The following is a 21,293-nucleotide window of genomic DNA, read 5'->3' on the forward strand; positions in this document are numbered from 1 at the left end:
TGATACAGCAAAACTATTTTAAAATATCATGCAACCATCAATTTCAAGTCATGATTGAGAAGTAGCTAATTACACAATAACAGAACGGAACTCTCATATGAAAGCCTGTTCTGGTGCACATGGACCCTGCTTCGCTATCGGATAGTGGAGATGTGCATAACTTCCCTAGAGCAGGGCTGCGCAACTTTGGCCCTCCAGCTGATGTTGGACTACAACTCCCATAATCCCCAGCCACCATGGGGATGTTGGGAGTTGTAGTCCAACAACAGCTGGAGGGCCAAAGTGGTACAGCTCTGCCCTAGAGGCTTTCTGTGAATCTAGTTGTCGTTTAGGGAAGGTGCTAGCAATTCCTATTCCTTTTATGCACATCATACTTCTAGAAAGGCAGAGGTAGTTCTGCACACATCGTTGTTACCTCCAACAAGCCACCCTTCCCAAAAATGTTAGGTCAATGTAGCTTTTAAGGATTTTGAGCAAGGCCTGTATTACTGATGTGTTTTGTATAGTAGCTGGCAAAATTCTGGTGTTAAATAAGTGTTGCATAGTAGCACAAAATTATGTCTTACAAGCTTTTAGGAAAAGGGAATAGAAATAAGCTTTTAAAAAACTGAAGAAATCTGGTATTTTATTTAATATTGGCCCGGACAAGGATTCCAATGGATGAACTACTTAAAGGGGAGGAACAGCATAAACATTTTGCTTTTCTGTAAGTGTGAATTTTTTTTTTAAAAGGGAGGGGGGTTCTGTCTGCCCAGTTGGTGGTCACATCACACCTTCATGAAGAACAGCATATTTCTACTTGCTCAGCAATGTCTGGTTCTTATCCAAATGCTCCACATCAAGAGGATGCCAGTTTCTCATGGACTGGGCAGCCCACCCTGCAGCATTCCTGAGAATTGTACAATATAATCTTGAGTCAGCAGGGTGGATTAGCCACTTTTCATTGGGCTTGCACTTGTGACCTTAACAGTAGAACTGCAGAAAGCAAAATGTGTTATGCACCTTTGCCATAGTAACCCTTCCATGTACACATTTCAACTTACTTAAATACACACAACTGAAACAGCTACCATTTGTTTTAAATTATATACAAACCCTATATTTTCTTCTTTTTTTGATTATACATATAAATACAAATTCGCTATTCTTCTAAAAAGTGGTTATAATAGTAAATAAATACAAAATAAGAATCTGACCTTTATACTTCATGTGCTGGGGAGGGGGTTAAACCCATATAAAATGTACAACTAAAATATGTTTAAAATCTTTTAAAAGGAATAATTCTCTGATTAAAATATTTCTCCTCACTTTTTTTTTGTAGACATAAATAGATTTTCAAAATAGTAGTGTTTAATTCTCCATTTCATAACATAAATAAAGTCTTCATTGGGAAATATTAAAGTGTCAAGTTTTTTTCGCTCTCTTTAAATCTGTCCATTTTATTTCACTGCTGCTGCATCAGCGGCACCCACAACCCTCCACAACCATGTCTTGATAGTTCTTTAGTACAACCTTGTCGTTCTCATCAAGATAGAGCATGGAGATTGCACTCAGTTCTGTCGGCACACAGCAAGCTTTGGGGATTTTGGAATTCACTGAATTGACCAAAGTCTGAACAATGGCATGGTTTGTGGAGTTCAGATGATCTGCCAATGGAAAAGGGCAGTCTCCATGGCAGTAGTAGGCACTATAACCTGGTGGGGCCACTATCCAGTCATTCCACCCTACATCATTGAAATCCACATATAAAGGGTGCCTTTTACAATTGAATTTATGTCGTTTGCGTTGTTTGAGTTTTGCTTGACGTTTCTCTCTCTTATGGAGAGGGTGTCCCTTTCCGTCATGCCCAAAGGTGACTAGTAACGGCCTGATTCGAGACCAGCTAACATCATCCTGATGCAAAGACCTGCTGATCCTGACATGTCTCTTGGAGACGCTGTTCTCATTGTCCAAATGAACTACTTCTACCACAAACCCATGATTGGGTTGTCCATGTGCAATCCACCTCATTATAGCTGGCGTCACATCAAAAGTTTCCCATTTGCTGGCATTATGATGCACCAAGCGGGTGTCCAAGAGTCTTGTGATAGGGTCCTTGGAGGCCTCTCCCTCTGACTTTATAATTTCATAAATATTAATACGGTGGTAAGAGCTGCTGTTGTTTTCAAAGGCATCGTGGATATGTTCCCGAAAAACCTGAAGCTCAGCAGAAGTGATAAACTCCTCAGTAGGGATAGAACTTAAGTTAAAGAAGAATCGCCGAGATGTTTTCCCAATTCTTTCTGGAAGCTCTTCCAGAGTTTCTGATTTAGAAAAAACAGAAAAGCACAGTCAGTAACTTAGGCAAGCAATGAAAGACTTGAATTACCTACTACTGGTAGCTTTCAAAGAGCATTAGGCTAAGTTTAATTAGAAATGTGATGATTCAAAATAAAAGTTGTCTTTCTGTTTTAGACAGTACATGAAACATGATGTTATGCATTCATTGTCATGTACTGGGATCCAACAGGAGAACATTGTGAATTCCAGGTGGTCGTAATAATGGGGAAGAAATGAGAGACATCACTTAGAAATTCAAGGGCATTAAAGAAAAAATTAACACTGGGGTTAGCAGGGACCCAGTGAGAGTAATTAAGAAGTGAGTGAGGATCAAGGAAAGGGGTTGCATTTCTCAGTTTTCTTAAAAACAAAATGACACCCTACTTCAGCTTTCATGGCAGTCTCTTAATATATGACCCAAAGGCATTACATCACAAGTTTCATGATTTACAAACCTTACTCACCAAAATCCTGTATCTTAGTTACAGACCATGATGTAAAGCACACCTAGTTAAAAGATGCCTCAAAACAAAATTTGAATCTATGGAAAGCGAATGACTTAAAGCCCAATTTTATAGACAGATGGAATAGTCTATGGGAGGTTCTGGACATTCATACTTAAAACTTCATTCTGTGTTTGGCACAGGAGATGTGTCCACCATGTCCATTGTCCAGAGTGTTGCCTCTCAATTACACTTTTATGAACCATTAACTAAAAAAATGATGTATGTAGGCAGGGGTGTAGCTAGGGTAGAGGGGGCCTGTGTTTGCTCCTCTCCCCAGCGGCCCCTTGAGGGAGGGAGTGAGGGAGATAATGAAGAAAATAGGGAGGGTTGGAGCTGGGGGCCCCGGGTTCTTTGTACCTATCTGCTCAATTATAGCTATACCCCTGTATGTAGGGATGCCAGCTTTGATGGCTACGTAGTCCTTAGGATGCTTTGTGAATTATGTCTAATTCAGGGTGCTCAAAATGCATCATCTACAATTACAATTATTACTACAATTATTTATATAGCACCAATTGTTCAATATCATACTGATGATGGTATATGCCTAGTATTTCCACCAAACTCAGTTCTGTCCTTTGAGCTCAAAAATAATACGCAAGTACAAAAGAGCCAGGGTGTGTGTGTGTGTGTGTGTGTGTGTGTGTGTGAACAGTGGCAAAGTTGCATTCTCCCCTCCCTCATTCCAAGGGCTCAATATGGAATACAATATCCTTATCCTCACAAAACATCTAAATTAGGCTGAGAATGAGAGATATGGCTAAGCCATGAAGTGAGTTACACATGACTATACCACCACACATTATTTTTAGTAAATGTGGTGCCTGTAGATAAGTCTAGGCATACTGTAAATTATTTTTGCAGTACCATGTCGAATCATTTGCATATGTACTTCGAACAATCACAGATGTTAATGAAATTTATTTGCAAGTAAACAAGTTTAGGTTTATAGCTTGTTTCTGTTACAGTTCTGGAAACACAACTTCTTCTGTCTGAAGAATACACTTACTGTTTGCAGTACGCTCACCTAAGGCCATTTTAACAGGAGCTTCCATTTAAGTACATAATGGGAAGTAGAACTAGGAAGGACAAGTGACAGCTCAAACACTTGCAGGAAAGCTTCTTGCAGTTGATTAATTTTAAATTTTAGTTTGCTTCATTTCCCTATGCCAACACTATTTGTGTGTCTGTCTGTGCGGAGATGCTCTCCTGTACCCTATGAGCATTCCTACAGAGAGAGGCCAGCCAGTGGAAACATTTCTGAGGAAGCAGAGGACACGTCCAGAGTTCTTCTATCCTTGTGGGTTACACCCTTCCCCATGATTTCTAACCACCTCTACCCAAATCTTGTTGCTTTAAATCTTGTTTTGCCTGGAAGCCCATTTCTTCTTCCTGCCCTTATGGCAGTTTCCTGGTACCACTTTCTTAAGAAAATACAGCTTCTAGTTTTTAATCTATTCCCTGCTCTCTTTCATATCTATCACCTTTCCCCCAACCACCACTTCCCTTCACATCTGCTTCCCCATTCCTGCCCTACCTACCACCTGTTTCTATGACACCACAGCAACTCACCCAATGGCTAGGGAGGGTTCACCAGAATGACAAGCATCAGTTAGGCTTTGTTTACCTCACATTTAGTTTGGGGGTTTTCCCTGGCCCTATCTACATACTCTTTCCTTTAATTTGACATGTTGTAGATCTTTCTACAACAGCCACAGCAAGTACCCTTAAAGAGAGCATACAAGGCACATAATTTAAAATAAGTGCACAATTTAAATATTAATATGAATGGTACTTCTTATTATAAGATAAAATAAAATTGAAAAGGTTTTTCTTATACTGTGGTGAAATTTGGAGAAGATTCCTCACAGGCCAAAGATTACCATTATGTTTTATCCCACCACATACTCCCTCTGCCCAGGTCAGTGCCACAAATTACATTTACAGAATGCTACCACTATTCCATTTAGCAAGGGTGGCGTTTGCTAACATAACTGCACCTTATCGTACAGATATTTGCTAGCTTATGCACTAGTTCAGAATAAAATGCAGTTGAGTTGCTATTTCTCAGTCTAACCTATTTCACAGGGTGGGGTAAGGGTAAAATGGTATCACCTCCATGTATGCCATGATGAGCTCCTTGGAGTAAGGATAGGTTACAAAATATGATAAAGTGTGCATAAGCTTCATCATGCATGCTCAGGACTGGGCCATCCCAAGACAGTCTATACAAAATGTATTGGGATGTTCTGGGCTATCCCAAGAGAGTCTGGCTGAAAGTCTACACAGGCTGACTGGAACAAACAAGCCACAGTGCCCATTGGGCTGAAAGAGTGCATATGAACTGCAGCATTTTAGTTCTCAGGTCCCCGAGCATGCTGTGAGAACACATGATACAACCACCTTGCTGAAGCTGAGCAAACCTAGGTCAGCTCGGTGCCTGGGAGCCCCATAGACACCTGGCTTTGAGATCCATGGTGGGAGAAAGGTGGGATATAAATGTTTAAAAATGAATCTGTTCCTCAGTGGCAAAATGAGAGCCAAGGTGTTATTGGCAACAGTCACATGAGTGTTTAATTCCAATTATGATTAGGCTCATGTAAGAGTAATGAAGTACACCATAATGGAATGTTATACGGTTATTTTGTTGGCATAGAATTGCTTGAGCTGCAGCAATTCTACCAACCAAACTTCTTACTAGCCCCTTCCTCCCCCTCCCCCATTCATGGTGCCTATAGTTCTGCATGAAGGTGCTTTTTTGGCACAAGTGAACTATACGTGATGTGCTCTCCCATTCATTAGTTCTGTATTTACATATAAAGCAGCATAAACCACAGTACAAGGTTAAATTACACCATTAATCTCTTGCCTCATTAAGACGTGTTATTAGTTAGTATAATCATTACTTAGACGTGTCCCTTGTACACAAGCTTAATTAAACTTAAGATATATATTTATTTTTCTTTGCCATCCTTCCTAGCTTTCTTCTATAGCCTGCACAGTCTGCTGTTGCCTCCCTTTGTAGAGTAAACCTACAACATGCCACCAGTGAACCAGCTGGAAGTGTAAAAGTTCTAAGGCACTTTTTGTAAAGGCCACCCAATGTATGATCTCTTCATGCCTCTCTGTATTGCATTAAAGCAGCTGCGTATGGGATGTAGATTGAGCAAGGAATCTAATAGGTCACAAGCAGCTAGCTCTCATAGGATGCTATTATCCAATTCTGATACCTCTTTCTTAAAAGAGAGCCCAGCAATTTCTTACTCTCACAAAATTGTGCTCAGGATCACAGACATAGGGAAGAAGAATGTTTAGAAACTTTTGGATGTATATTAAACAGAAGGCAGGCAGCAAAAAAGCACCATTTGCAAATGCTATGTAAAGATCAAGCAGCACTTTACTGGAGTAGTGCACTGGACAAGTTTGTTCAAGTTTAAGGAGCTTTGATACAAGTGCTTTGCATAAAATTTCAGGCAAGATTCCTTTACAGAATGGCCTAGTTCTAAAATAAAAGGATAAGTGGTAGGAGAGTGCATCTGGTTTTGAACAGAGGGCTGCATTAATTCACAACAACTCAGTCTATGTTAAATCCATATTTGCTTCTGGCTTTTAATCCAAGTGACCTCAAGCCCCAGGTGCCTATGAAATCCAATGGACAGCTGCTCCAAAACTTATCAGTCTTGCTTTCTGAAGGGCTTACCTTAGGTCTACACTGAATCTAGTTTTAAACAGAAGACTAAGTCATGGTGGAGACAATACAATTGATTGTTAAATTGATCTCTCACGGGGATTAGATAGGGATTAGAAAACCTTCCAAGGACCCTATAGCCAACTGTAAATTAGAAAGACTTTTCTTTTCTTGGAATTTAGCTTTCAAAAATGAAAGTTATTGGTGGGAAACAAGCCATCCTCTTCTTGCTCTTGAGCAATCAAGGTCATTAAAAAATAATAATAATCTGCACAAGGCACAGAATACTTTATTCTGCTTTTAGAATTAGATATAAACTCTACCATTCTCTAGACGGTTAATGAAACATAACCTTGGCCGCAATTAAGATTACTAGCTATTCAGAGAAAAAATGTGACATTCCTTGTACTCCTCCCCATTTTTGCTCCAGGTTGTTTCATATGAATTGTACACTCCACACCCTGAGCAAAAACTGATCACATAGATTTCTCTGAACAAACTAACTACCCACAATACTATACAAGCACACACAAAAAACTGGGCCCTGACTCTTTAGAACCAAAGTCTACTGTCATCATAATGACAGTGCCAGGCTCAAATTTCAGACAGATGTTAATTCTTGAAAATTTAATCTTTAGGCTTTAAAATTTCTCAGTACTTAAAATTGTCCATGCTGAAATCCTTCTTTTGAGCCACTCCTTATTATCGGGGGGTTCTAGCAGCTTGGGTAGGGGATGCATTGAATTTCACAGATCTTCAACTACTACATTTTACAAAATTTCCAATTAGGAGACACAAGTACAATCATGCAGTTTTGCAACCCTGTAGCATCAAGAGTTTTATTTCATTTTAGGAGCTGAGGGCCAATTTACATCTATTGAAAGTGAAATGGCAAGTCTTCACACATTATATATTGGAGAGCAGCATGTTTGAAAAGCACCCCACCTCCCAACATTTATCAAAACAGGTTTTCACTTAAAAAGTGTAAATCTTGAGAAGAGGACTAGGTTATTGGTTTCCAAGGAAATGCTGATAGAATGACAGTGTGTGTGTTAGAATCCTGGTTCATTTTTTAAGCACTGCAACAGGGCTATACTGATCTATGAGAAGTTGGGAGGAGTTTAAGCAAAAAAGTCATAACAAAGACAATTACATTTCATTCATAGTCATCTTGCAATAATCTTTTACTCCCTTTTTGCACAAATGCTAATTGACTTAAATTTAGAATTGTGTTTTTCAAACTGGCTGATTCAATTTGCGGCTGTTCACACAAGCAGTCTACCCAGGCTTGGGAAGTCCTACCTGGGTAGGGCTGCTCGTGTGAAGTGCCAGGATCGAGGCTGATCCTGGCACCGCCCTCCTGGGTAGCCCAGGAATGTTACCTGCCCGTTTACCTGGATAGAAGGGTGCAAGCACCCTTTTAACCAGGTACAGGGTCATGTGAATGCTCAGGCTGCACACAGCCCAAGCAGACTCAGAGCCAGGTGCCTAGAGCACCCGACTCACAGCAGGATCCATCAATCGCACAGTGCATTTTGGGATAACCGGAGGCTCCCAGCCTCCCGAATGCTGTGTGGCTCGCAAAAGCACCAGTCATGTGGGTGCGCGCGCACACACACACACACACACACCGAGTTAGGTGCTATCCTGCCTTCTCCACTCCCACCCTCCCCGGAGCGCTTGTGAATGACATATTTGAGTGACATTTTTCTTTTAAGCATTATAGCTTTGATGTTTTGCCAAAACAGATATGATCTCCATTGCACTGGTGCATATAATCAGTCAACCTACCAGGAGTGACACTGCATAACAAGGAATTCACAAATATTTAAGCAACAAGCGCTGCAGGATGAATACCAAATGAGTGAATTATAAATTCACAAATAACCAACTGCCAAACATCTTGGCAAACCCTGAATTCAAATGTGTAGGCTGTAAACTGCTCAAGTCCATGTGCTTTGTGGCAAAAGCAGGAGCAAAAATGTCCCCCCCCCCGCCTTACCTTCATGATGAAAGCTCCTGACAGTATTGGCCCTGCTGGTGGCTCTCTCCAGGTTATAGTCCATAGTAGTTGGCTTCTGACTGGTGTGCAGGTGGTAGAGCTCCAACATATAAGGAGGGATAATGGCGTTCTTGCTTGGTGTGGGCCGCCGCTTGAGCCCAAACATGTTGAGCAGGCGCAGCTCAAATTCTCGCAGGATCCCTTCCGAGAGCTGCAGTGGGGCAGCCCGGCCCAATTCGCCACTGAACCGTCTCCGGTCACCCACCTCTGGGATGAGGCTGGCTGTCTCCCCCAGCAGCACGTGATAAAGCAGCAGCGCTAGTAGAGAGTGGGTCCTGGCAACCATGATCGTCAACCTGCACATGTGGGGACAAAGTCAGGAGAGAGTTAGCACAGGACGATGGAAATAAATGTAACAGAATAAAATCCCACAAACTAACTTCTGTAGAGAATCAAGGCTTATGAAGAACTCCATAGCTGCTGCTTTCCTAGTCTCTGGAGCAAGGCTTTCTCCATATCCCTAGATGTCAAGTCTATGAAAGGAAATCCTGATCCCAATGGAAACTTTGTTACTGAGTTTTGTTTGCTTATCTCTCTCTCTCTCTCTCTTTCACGGGCAGGGTCTGGGAGCACATGATAGAGCCACCTTACGGACATTAAGCCCCTTTGCGACAGGGAAACATCTTTTTCATCCGTTTGCTGTCTGAACTACTTTGATAGTTTCCCGCCTCTCCTTTATTTTAAAAAGTGATATATAAATACTCTTATAATGGCCAGGGACTGGATGGATAACTATCTGGGAACCTCATGTACACTACCTTGAGTTCCATAATGGAAGAAGGGCAGGATAGATCTGAAATAAAATAAATAAATTATAGAAACTGCCCGGGTAGTTAACTTTGCTAAAAATGAGGATTTTGGGTATTGGTAAACAAGGGACTAAAGGTAATTTCCAAAATTATGGTAGAAAGATCAGGTAAAGCCCAACCAAGAACATTCTACTGATGGATCTTCTTAGTAATATACTCTGGAGACAATGGTGTGTGTGTCACATAGAAACTATTATTCCCCTTGGGAAGTCACATAAGATTATATACAGGCAACACACAACATGTTCTCTTCCTCTCCTCAGCATGGTCAATTTTGTGATCTGGTACCGCAACCAAAGACATCAGAAGAGGACCAACACATAAAAGATATTGTGGCCACAATGCTGTTACCAGGTTAGATTTGGGCGGCTCATCTAAAATGCCACTCTGAACTCATTGAAGAAAAAGGTATTATAACAACTGTTGCAAATACACAAATAACTATGAAGTGGCTGACTCCCAGACTAATGCTGCAGTGCAGGCCCCATGGAGGAGATGCAATCTTTTTTACCATCTCCCCTTCATTCTGAAGTGCACTGTGCCTCCTGAATATATGTCCCTGAGGACACATATTGTCCTCAGGGACACTGCATTAGTCTGGATGTCAGCCAGTGGCTTCAGCATCCCTTGAGCTACCCCTTGCAGTAGAATATTTCCACAGGTTGGTTCATGATGGGGGTAGGGGATGGAAGAGGTTGGAGTCACTCTGTGCTATGGTGCCTTTTGAAGTCCATTCAAAAGCCCATCCTCTGGCTGTTAGGCCATTCAAGTGCAGCTGTTCACTCCAGTAAGGAAGTGGAAGGATTCCACAAAGACTGCCCAAGTGTGTGTATGTGCTAGGAGCAAGGCAACATAACAATACCGGGGGGGGGGTTGTGGCTGGGGTGGCAGGAAGGGCTGGAATGGTAGCATGGGGCAGCATCTTTGAGAGCCACTTGCTGGCCTACTTGAGAGGCTGTGTTGTCTTGGCAGAACAGGAGAAGGAACAGAGGATTATGTGTGGCCATGGGAGGGGAAGGTGCTGAAGGCAAATTAATGACAAGTATAGTCTTGAGGGAACTCCTGGGGCAGGAGTGTTCCTGGCGAGCCATGTGTGTTAGACTGCATGGAGATTTAGCATACGGAAATCCCAGCACTCTTGGCTTGTTGGGCAACAAGTTCAATTTTGCAGTCCACTTGCTCCCCACGGGCTCAGAGTAGTGAAGAGTAAGACACAAGTGACTGCCGATTAAAACACAGAGGAGTATAAATGGAGGCTACAATCCAGCACAGAATGAGGCATGTGTAAACTCATTAACATCGACATTGGATTGTGGCCTGGCCGCTGTTCTTCAGTCATGAAATTTGTACAATACTTAACAGGGGCGTAGTTAGGGGAGAGGGGGCCGTGTTCACTCCCTTGGAGTGAGGGAGATAATGAAGAGAATAGGGAGGGGTGGAGCGGGGGGGGTCCTCAGGAGCCCTGGGGTACTTTGAACCCATCCGCTTAATTATAGCTACAACCCTTTTACTTAAGTCTTAACCTCCTTCACTTTATGTATATCTAGGTAACCTACACTAGGTCAAAGGAAACCTCGTTTATCTTGTTCTTGCTCATCTGCCTCTTCTCTCCCTCCCCTCCTTTCATTGTTAAATGCAGCATAAGGGGAGGCATCCTGTGGGCCACAAGAAAGAGACTTCTAATGTTGCTATATAGAAAACTTTACCCATATTCCCTATTCTGCTGAAGTTGCTTGTGCACATGAACTGCAAGAGCAAAAGAGGAGAGGAGAGCTGGTCTTGTGGTAGCAAGCATGACTTGTCCCCATAGCTAAGCAGGGTCTGCCCTGGTTGCATATGAATGGGAAACTTGATGTGTGAGCACTGCAAGATATTCCCCTCGGGATGAAGCCGTTCTGGGAAGAGCAGAAGGTTCCAAGTTCCCTCCCTGGCAGCTTCTCCAAGACAGGGCTGAGAGAGATTCCTGCCTGCAACCTTGGAGAAGCCGCTGCCAGTCTGTGAAGACAATACTGAGCTAGATAGACCAATGGTCTGACTCAGTATATGGCAGTTTCCTATGCTGCATGCCTGAAGGTGACTTAGCATTTGCAAACCAGCTGCTTCACTTTAAATGAGGGTTTTTCCTGGTTTGCTTCAGGATACTTTGCTGAAGTCTTACTGTTTCTCCAGAAAGTTAGAGCTAAAACTCTGCTCCTCTTTTGCTTTCTTTTAATGCACTTTCATATTTATTCAGCTGATGTAACCGATCCTGTATAACTGTTTGTGTCCTATTCAGCAGTATGGAGGAGGGGTTTTCACATTGTTGATGGGATTTGCAGCGGTGGTGGCTGTGGAGGAAGAGAAATGTATGCTACCGAACTATGTAAATATGCTGAAAAGGGCCTCAGATTTCAGAAGCATAAGAGAGGGAATGTGGCAGGGAAAACTTATGCGGGTGTGCACACCAAGGGAGGAATAGGGCTTTCTAAATGCAACTTCAATGCCTGCTGAAAGTGTCAATATTTTCAGGACTGCCTATGGAATAGAAAGCAATCGGAAGTGCACCCCAGCTGGGATCCCTTGCGATATCCTAGAGGATGCTGGAGCACTGCTGGATTGTGCACAGCCCACCCATGATCTGCCGGTGGTACACCTCGGCACTGTCTGTAATATTGCAAGGGATCCTAGTTGGCTTCTCCCATGAACTGCCAGTTGCTTGCAGGAGTAAAAGGGGCTGCTTCGGATCTGGTCACAGGGGAGCAGAGGAAAAATGCTACATTTTGTGTATTTTTGTTTCTCATGGGCAGTGGGATGTGCGGCTGGCGATGGGAGGATGCTAGGCAGAACATCTGTGGACTTGTGACCCTCTGCTCTGAAATGAAGGACTGCCCACTTGATTCAAGTTCCTTTGGCAGCTCATTCCCCGACTTTCCTGGAAGGGGGAGGTGTGTATGGTCAGCCTGTGGGATAGACGCGGGGGGAGTCCCCACAGGAAACCTCCGGCCATGTGCTGACATCTGCCGCGTTCAAGCTAACACGAGCCCTCCTCCAGCCCACCCGCCCTTTCCCGAGCCCCTTCCACCTGTGGGTACCTTTAGGATCCCGCCGATCGCCTAAGAAGCAGCAGCAGCGCACTCGGGCACGTCCATCGAGCCAACTTCCACATGGACTTCGTCTGGCCGATCCAGGAGGTGCCAAGAGGGTGGTGCGATCCGTCCTTTTGCCTTGCTCCGACGGCGGAATGGGGTCGAGGAGGAGCAAGGCGAGCCGAAGAGATGTCAACGAGGGGCGAGGAGTGCTTGGAAATGTCTTCTTCCCGAGGAAGGGGCAGGTAGCAGAGGAGAAAGCTGCTGCCCTGCTCAGCCCCGGTCCGGCCAAGTTCCGTGTGCTAGTTCCTCGCCTGCCGCAGCCCAGGGTTTCTTCTCGTCGCAGAAAACATCCCGGCGCGTCCCTCTCGCCTGCTCGCTCTCTCTCTCGAGGTCTAACCTGCGCGCAAGGGGGAGGAAGCGTCGCCTGGGATCTGCTGCTCTCGCCCGGTGGCCTTTCCTGACTCCGGCATCACTCCCAGCTTAAAGGGCGCTGCCCTGATCCAGAGCTGGGGGAAGAGAGCGCACGGCCGGCGTTCTTCTCCAGCACCCGGTCCGCCTCGGAAACATACTCGGCGAGAGAGGATGGGGAGGGCGGAAAGAAAACAACAGAAGGTGGAAAAACAGGCGCGCGAGGGAAGCAGATGGTTCTCTCCCGGATCGAGGCCGGCAACCCGACCCGACACGCCGCTTGTACGGGCGAGCGTGACCAGAGAGAAGATGAAAATCCTCCTCCCCCAAATGCCCTGGGCATCAGCAGCAGCGCCCAAGAGTTGGATTCCGAGTTAGATCCCACCCAGCAGCAGTAGCAGCTGTAGCAGCATCAGAGTGGTTCACTTTTTCCTTCTCTGGGTCATGCACTTTTGTTCCTGGTGGCAAGAAGCGGCAGCGAGCGAGCGGCTTTGCGTGGAGTCAGCCTGGGCAGCCCGCTTCTTCTCTCGCTGCTGCTGCTGCTGCTGCTGCTTGTGCCGCGGCGGCAAATACACAGCTCGACTTGTGTACTCCTTGCCTTGGCCGCGTCTCCGCGCCGCCGTGGTGCGCTCCGAGCTGCGAATGGACTTGAGGTGCTGGCTTGGCTGCTGCCTCCCCCTTTGCTTTTTTGTTGCTGGCTCCTGCTGATGTCACTCACGACCCCGGGGGGCTTGGAGCGCTTTCTCCAATCACAGGCGGGAGCCAAGGAGGCTGCTTCTGATGCCGCTAGGAGACACGGCTCGGCGGGCGGCGTTTAAAGAGAGCGCCGCCCCCTTCCCCCCAGCCGAGCTTCCGACGGGCACGCCGCTCGTCTTTCTCTCTCTCTCCCACTCTAAACTTTCCGGATTAGGATCGGTAACGCTAGCGGGGAGGGAGAAGGAGAGCCAGAGACCGAGCGAGCGAGCGAGCGGAGGAGGAGCTGCCGCTGCTGCGGTTTCTTGGTGCTGCCAAAGCCCCAACTCTCGGCACTTTTATTTTTAAAATACAGCTCGCCTTTGTCAGAAGTGTGACGATCTCTGTGTATTCGCAGCGGTCACAGCAGTCCGGCAGATATTTCGAGGGTGGAAATGTTCCACGGGGCCATCGCTTATTTTAAGCAAGGTGCTGCTGGCGAGAAAGGGGAACACTCTGTATGTAGTCTGCCCCCTCCCAGGACCTTCCCACGCGGAGGCTTGAAATGCTCCAAGTATTGGGGCGAGGGGGAAATCCAGGGCAGGTCTTTGCATTCAGGGAGGTCTGTGGGGCGGGGGGAATAGTTTTCAGGGCGATGGTCGGGGGGGGGGGGCGGGGGCTAGCGAGAGGTCCTAGCTGCTGGAGATTTCTGCCTGGAATCTCCCCATGCGCATTGCTGCCTGTCGCCCGCCCATCGCAGCCACCCTTTTACTCAGCCGGCCCTGCCGTGCACTCCGGCTTGGCAAGTGGGGATGGGGGTGCTGCAGCAGGTGGGAACCACACTCCAGGCTGGGAGCAGTGGGAACTGCTGAGCACACTGAGCACAGCTCCCACCCAGCAGCCTCCCTCTGACTCAGCCAGCCCCATGGCTCACTTGCGTTGGGGACAGTCTGGAATCTCCCCGCCCTTGCCATGGGCACAGGTCTTGTGGGGCTCATGGCGCCCCTATTTGTCCACCCCTACGGACAGCACTCTTTGCATTGGAGGCTCCATTCCAAATTGGGCCCCTTGGAGTTGCTAAGTCATCTCCTGGACATGCCAGAAGTTGGACTAGGCAGTATGCAGCCTAAGCCTATGCAAAGTTCGACCCACCAAAATCAGTCAGTGGCTGTAGGCACGCCTGGCTTGGCTTATGATCAGTTGATAGCTGGCCTACAATTCTGCAGGCACTTACCTGGAATAAGTTTCATTGAACTCAGTAGAGCTTACTTCTGAGTCGACATGCATAGGCTTGTGCTGCAATTCTAGGTGAAGCGGGGGTGTTTCTGGGAGTTTGAGGTGACCCAGAAAGCTGTTCCCTTCTCCATTCACATGAAGGACTAAAAGAGGTTTCCCTTGGATAACTGCTACCCAAGGCCTGCAAGGCATCAGAGAGGCACCAGTAGAATACTGAACAATGATCTATTATATAGGCTTTGGTCTGTAAGGAAAGAGAAGTAAAGTAATTCATAGGTTCTGCCTCTACAAATCGGATTAGCTTCGTGCAGTGGGATTTAAGCATTTACTGACTTCGTGGGTGTGAAGGTCAAAGGTGGAAAATTGGAAAGAAAGAATCCAAACACAGCAAAACTAAATAATTTACCTGCATACCAATGATATTCTATAGAGTGTCCAACAAAAGGCTAGGATCCTAAATGGTGAAAAATGCTGGATCCCAAACTTAATAAGATCCACCCACTCCCAAATTTGGAATGTGGCCTATGTTAACACTGTGGTGCCTGTTTTAATTCCTAGCGCCATAACCGGTGGTTTCAGACAACCAGTTTTCCCTCAGTGCATGTTGGCTTTCTTCTGTTTATTTCTCATATCTTTGTCCCACACTTCCCCCAAAGAGCTCAAGGAGAAACATGGAGTTATCAAATTTTATTCTTCTTACAACCTGTCATGAGGAAGGTTGAGAGACAGTAACGTGCCAAAAAGCTATCTGCCACACATCATGGCTGAATGAGGATTTGAATACAGCTCTCCTTGCTCTAATTGTCTACCTCACATTGTCTGAGGTTTGTGCAATGAACGTCAGTTGTGGAGACCATCATGGATTGAACCCCTTTAAGCAACCTTGTTGCACCTGATTCTGATTATATGACAACCACAATACATAATGGAGAGACATGTGTTGTCTCTTATCATTGCAGTTCTAAGCTGCTAACACCATTTATGAGTCCCTGATATGCAAGTGACTGACATCATTTTATTCTGGAGAATCTGGAATCTAGCCTCCAAATGATTTTGATGCTGCAAAAAATAAATAAGAGAAAAGGTGATCAAATTAAGTTTCTGCACATGAAATGCATAGAGGATAGTGAGAGCAGCACTTATTAATCAGTTACATGCAATATTTTTAATATGAAAAGGGATTTACTGTTTCCCATTCATCAGCATAATGATTGGTCTTCATGAGTCCCATTTTACAAACTGGTAAGCTGAGAAAGTGAATTGATCAGGGCCATCCAATGGATATATGTTTGGATTAAATTTAAACTCAGCTCTGCAAGGCTGAAGAATATTCTTGTACAATACGTGTTTTCAGATCAGCCAGTATCATACATCTATCATACCCTCATGTTCCTACACCATGTGCAAAAGTCACAATGATTTCATGCAGTTTGGTTTCATACGTATGGCCTAAGCTACCCACTACAGGGAACATCAGTGCCTGCTACCTACTAAGAGCGTACAAAACACTGGGAGTTGTTTTCCATTTACTTCAGTGTGACATGGATTGTGCTCCACATTACCATTGACTGTGCAGGATGATGTGCTGCAGTAAGATAATTGTTTTGGTTTTTAATGGGTTAGATGTCTGTTTCATTTAGAAAGGGTATGATGCTTGCAAGATACATTTTTTTAAAAAATCAGGTATCACTCTCAGAATAGATCCATGTGACAAATGTCTGGATTCATCTTTTTAAGTTTATTTCTGCACCACCCAGTGAAATCTGTGGAACCCGCATTAAGGAAGGACTCTGTGTACATTTAGAGCAGAGTCCAGCACCCTCATTGTGGCTGTTTATGATAGGGGGCTCTGCATCCCAAACTGTTACCTGGTCCGGTTTCTGCCTTGCCTTATTTTGTTGATGAATTACAATGAATCAGTCCATGGGGAAATCATCACACTTTGTACATGCCCTTACCATCTTCCTGGTGTTTTGTGAACAGTTGTTCATATGGGGTAATGATTGGACACAAAGGTAGGGTGTTAATGAAAGGATTTACTGATGTCCACTATGCTTCAAAATCTCTATAAATAGCCTGCACAGTTAAGAATGTATTCTTTCTGCCTGACCCAATATTCAAAATGGGAGAGTACTAAAAAGTGTTTTTCTTTTTATGGATATGGCTCTTGATCTTAAGTTGTTGAGGACAGCTTTTTCTGGGATGTGGAATGTATGCATTTATTTATTTATTTGGAAATGGCTGCCCTCCTGTGGTGAAAATGTGTCAGAACGCCGATGTGCAAATGGAAATCCCAATTTTCACTGGCATCTGGGGCCAGTTCAATATGATAATTTACTTTGAGCTAATACCACTTTCAGCTGGTTTTCATCTTACTCTTGTGTGCACATGAAAATAATTAAAATTAACATGACTTTAAAAGTTGGGAGCAGAAGCTACTTCTACAAAAGTTTTGAACAAACGAACCATGTTGTGCAATAGGTGGACACAACTTGGTCACCATCTAATAATGTGGGCCCAATTATATATTTTCACTGCCTTTTAAACAAATTTCTTGGAACCAAGACTCCAAGTAAGTAAATGGCATTTATTTCCTAATGATACATTTAGGACTGGGGCTAGAGCTTTTTTCTGCCTCCCCACCACACACGTTCTTATACTGTGTAGAAGCTATGAGAAATACAAAGACAAATTTTGTCTGTTGCTGTTGTTAATATTGCGCTACTAATATTACCACAGCTTTTATATAACACATGGGAAAGTAAAGACTCAGTCCCCCCACTGCTCCTGTTCACTAGATTTCAAAATACAACTCTCTCCCTCTAAGCAGGTCTCAAAGTTTTAGCATCTCTTAACAAGGTCTCCAGCAGAAGGAATAAAATCTCAGAGTGAGGGGACAGAAACCAAGAGGTGAAGCTACTTTCTGCTTGAATTGGGAGTTTTTGCCACTCATTTCACTCCGCCCTGAGGCACAGAAACAGGGTTGATAAAAAATTGGGTGTTTTTATAAATGGATTTTTAAAAATTTTAATCAGATGATTTTATTTTATTTTATTTTTTAAAATTTAAAAAAAACACAATTCATAAAGAAGCTAGGTCAAAGATATCATCTTGAATATGAACCAGAACTTATGATTATACTCTATGAACATGTTAAGAACAATATATGGGGATGAGAAAAAACAGACCCGATCAGTCCTATTCTGCAGGTGGTGTGATACACAGTCAAGCCCTTGCTCCGGCCCCAAAAAGTGCAGAGACAAAGAAGGTAAATGAATGAATAGAGGATTGCGGGGATGGAGTAAATCTGAGCAAGGAGGAGGATATAAATGCACAGGATGTGGAGGGGAGAGGACTAGAAAGTGAAACCAAAAGTGAACAGAACATATTAATGTGGTCCTAAGGAAACCTTTTCCAAATGTATCCTCCATTGTTTAAGGGAAACATCTATCATGGCAGCAGGCCATAAAAGATACCCCATTTGGGAATATTTTAATGAAGTTCCTATACCTGTGGGTAAGAAAGGCACACGTGGGAAATTCAAACAGTGCAGCAACAAAATGAAAGGCCTCGTTCCCTGATTGAAACAGCATTATGAGAAGTGTGTACCTATTATAGTGTGTACCTACCTTTTAAAAATGAAACCTGCATCTATCTCTAAATATGTATTAAGATTATATTAGACAACAAGAATGTACTTTTATAGAAAATGATTAAATAGAATTTCCCTTAGTAATTTAAAATGTGATTTAAATTATTAAAATTGAGTCTTTCTGTGAAGCAATTTAAATCATGATTTAAATCAATTTTAATTGTGATTTAAATGATTATTTAAATTGATCTAAATCAAATCAACCCTGCACAGAACACAGCCATGCTCTTCTCCCTGACTCTCCAGGTGTTAATCTCTGCCCCCTCACCAGCTCTCCTAGGCTATGCCCCATCCTCTGTCCTAGGCTCAGCTCTCCTAGGCTTTGCCCCATCCTCTGCCCTAGGCTCAGCTCTCCTAGGCTTTGCCCCATCCCACTGGGTTCCACTCTGGATTTGCCAGCCACCACCCTTGAGATCTCAAGCTCTTCCCCCCATATCTCAGGGTATCCCCCTGTGTCTCAGGAAACACAGCAAGCCTGAAGAGGGAGTCTGGTAGGATTGTGGCTTTCATCTGCAAAAATCTATATGGCTGTTGCATTGAATACCCTTGCAGTGAAAGTCTAGGAACTCTCCCACTCTGCATTCTTCCTGTGATAACCTGGATTTTTACTTTTCTGTGAAATAATGGTAGTAACTATTACTATATAGTGGCTCAGTATGCAGTGTACATTAGATTTTTGTCTTATTCCCTCCCTTAAGAACATACCTTCTACTGAGTGAGACTATTGCCCCATCTACATAAGAACATAAAAACATAAGGAGTGCGTTGCTGGATAAAAAGCCTTTCTGGTCCAGCATTCTGTTTCTTAAAGTGGCAAACCAGATGCCTTTAGGAAGCCTATAAGCAGGGGATGAAGGCATACTGCTTTACCCTCCATTGCTCCCCTGCAACTGATATTCAGAGATATTCTAAAACACATTCTAAAACTGGATGTAACCAGGGGAGGAGCCACCATTGTGTGAATGGGTTGAAAGAACTCGAGCTGCCAATGAAAAGAGCCACCGCAGGGGAGAGCCCCGAGAGAACTCCCCCTGCCCACACCCGGGCTCCGAGCAAGCTCTCCCCTGTCCTTTTCAGGCAGCACTTGTTGCCTGCCAGCCTTTCCCCCACTTCCTCTCCCTCCAGTGAGGGAGAGAAAGGAAAATAGATGCTGCCAGGCAGCAAGGGCTGCCTGAAATTACAGGGGGAGAGCTCACTCGGGTTCTCCAGAACTTGAGGCCCCGCACCCATGCTTGTGATGTAATGCACAAAGGGGGCATGGCTTCAAGTTCCGGAGAACCTGAGCAAGCTCTCCCCCATCATTTTAGGCAGCACTTGCTGCCTGGCAGCATCTATTTCCCTTTCTCTCTCTCGCTGGAGGAGAGAGAGGGAAACAAAGGCTGTCAGGCAGGAAACGCTGCCTGAAAAGGACTGAGGAATGCTCACTCGGTGCTCTCCAGAGTCTGGACGTGGGCATGGGGAGTTTGCTCAGGGCTCTTCTGGAGCCTGAGCCATACCCTGTGCGACATAACGTGCACAGGATGTTGCTAGAGGGGCCGCCGGGCGGGGCCGGATCCAAGGCTCTATTTGGCTGGCTCCATGCCTGGATGTAACACATATAGCCCATTCACATGACCATATGAGGGTTGTTTTGCGGGGGTAAAGAGCTCCTACCCTGGTAGCCACAGGTGAATAGAACCTCTGTTTGGGTCTGCAAGCTCAACACACAGATGATCCAGGCAGCAGTGGTCTCCATTACTGATATCAGGAACTGGGTCCAACGAGGATCAAAAGAGTTATCCCAGCATGCATTGTGCTACCAGTAGAATAGCAGTCCTCATTATGTAATCGGCTTTCCTCTGATTGGCCATGAACAGGCAGAAGGTGGGACCAGCCCTACTGAAGGCATTGCAAGCAGACTATCATAGAGTTTGCTTTGCATAATGGCACATTAATGGATGCCAGCTGCTGTAGCCACATCACTCTATTACAGTCATGGCTGCTGCTTCCCAGAACCTGCTACCAAAGGCAAATGCACTCAGATAACCAAAACATTGGTAGGAGTATTCACTTTTCTTCCTATCTGGGTTACGAGCAGGGTAGAACACCTGGGTTGGAGGGATTCCTGTGGGTTCACATAACCTTGAATCCCTGGATATACTGCATTCCACCCTCTTTTTCATTAATGTGTGAACAGGCTCATTGCCATCAAGAAGTCTAGTAGCCATTGAGAGACCTGTTCTCCATGAATTTCTCTGTGACACTTTTAAAGTCAACTACACCGGAGGCCATCACCAGATCTTGTAGCTGTGAGAGATTTTATAGATTAATTATGCACTATGTGAGGAAGTACTTCCTTTGGTCCATTCTAAGTGTGCCATTCAGCTTCATTCGATCCCCTGATTCTAGTGTTGTCTGTGTGTGAGAGAGAAATTTCTCTTTATCCACTTTCTCTGAACCATAATTTTAAAAACCTCAAGCTTGTCTTTCCTTTAGTCACCTTTTTCCTGAAATAAAGAACCCCAAATGTTGTAGCCTTTCCTTGTAAGGAAGCTGTTTCAGCCTCCTGTTTTTTGTTTTTTTGGGGGGGGGGTTGCCCTCTTCTGCATCTTCTCCAACTCTACAATATCCTTTTGGAGGTGTGGTGACCAGAACCTAGTCTGGTGCGGTCTTCTTTAACCGGCAGCTGGTCTCCAGGGTCTCAGGCAGGAGTCTTTCCTAGTCCTGCTACCAGAGAGAGGTTCTTTGTAGCTGGAGGGGGGGCAGGGATTGGACCAGGACTTTCTGGATGCAGTGTAGCTGTTCTACCACCGAGTATGGTCCAGTCCCAATACCTTTGAGTGGATTATTCTTTTTGTTACCATTTTATAAGTGGGCACCTGAAGCTGAGAGAC

The 21,293-nt window shown here is 44.6% G+C and overlaps 1 protein-coding gene across 2 annotated transcripts; it reads right to left on the bottom strand.

Moving 5' to 3' along the window:
- Positions 1-357: 357 nt before the first annotated feature.
- BMP2 (bone morphogenetic protein 2) lies at positions 358-13,551 on the bottom strand. Of its 2 annotated transcripts, XM_053282787.1 has the most exons (3): positions 12,456-13,551; positions 8,516-8,871; positions 359-2,303 (listed from the first exon to the last, which is right to left on the bottom strand). In XM_053282787.1, the coding sequence occupies exons 2-3, from the start codon at positions 8,859-8,861 to the stop codon at positions 1,459-1,461; spliced, it is 1,191 nt and encodes a 396-aa protein (XP_053138762.1). In that variant the 5' UTR covers positions 8,862-8,871; positions 12,456-13,551; the 3' UTR covers positions 359-1,458. The 2 variants fall into 2 exon arrangements, with proteins under 2 accessions (XP_053138771.1, XP_053138762.1); XM_053282796.1 differs by lacking the exon at positions 12,456-13,551 and having other exon boundaries at positions 358-2,303; positions 8,516-8,864.
- Positions 13,552-21,293: the final 7,742 nt, after the last annotated feature.

Source organism: Hemicordylus capensis, chromosome 1 (genome assembly GCF_027244095.1).
Source record: "Hemicordylus capensis ecotype Gifberg chromosome 1, rHemCap1.1.pri, whole genome shotgun sequence".
Classification (NCBI taxonomy): domain Eukaryota; kingdom Metazoa; phylum Chordata; class Lepidosauria; order Squamata; family Cordylidae; genus Hemicordylus; species Hemicordylus capensis.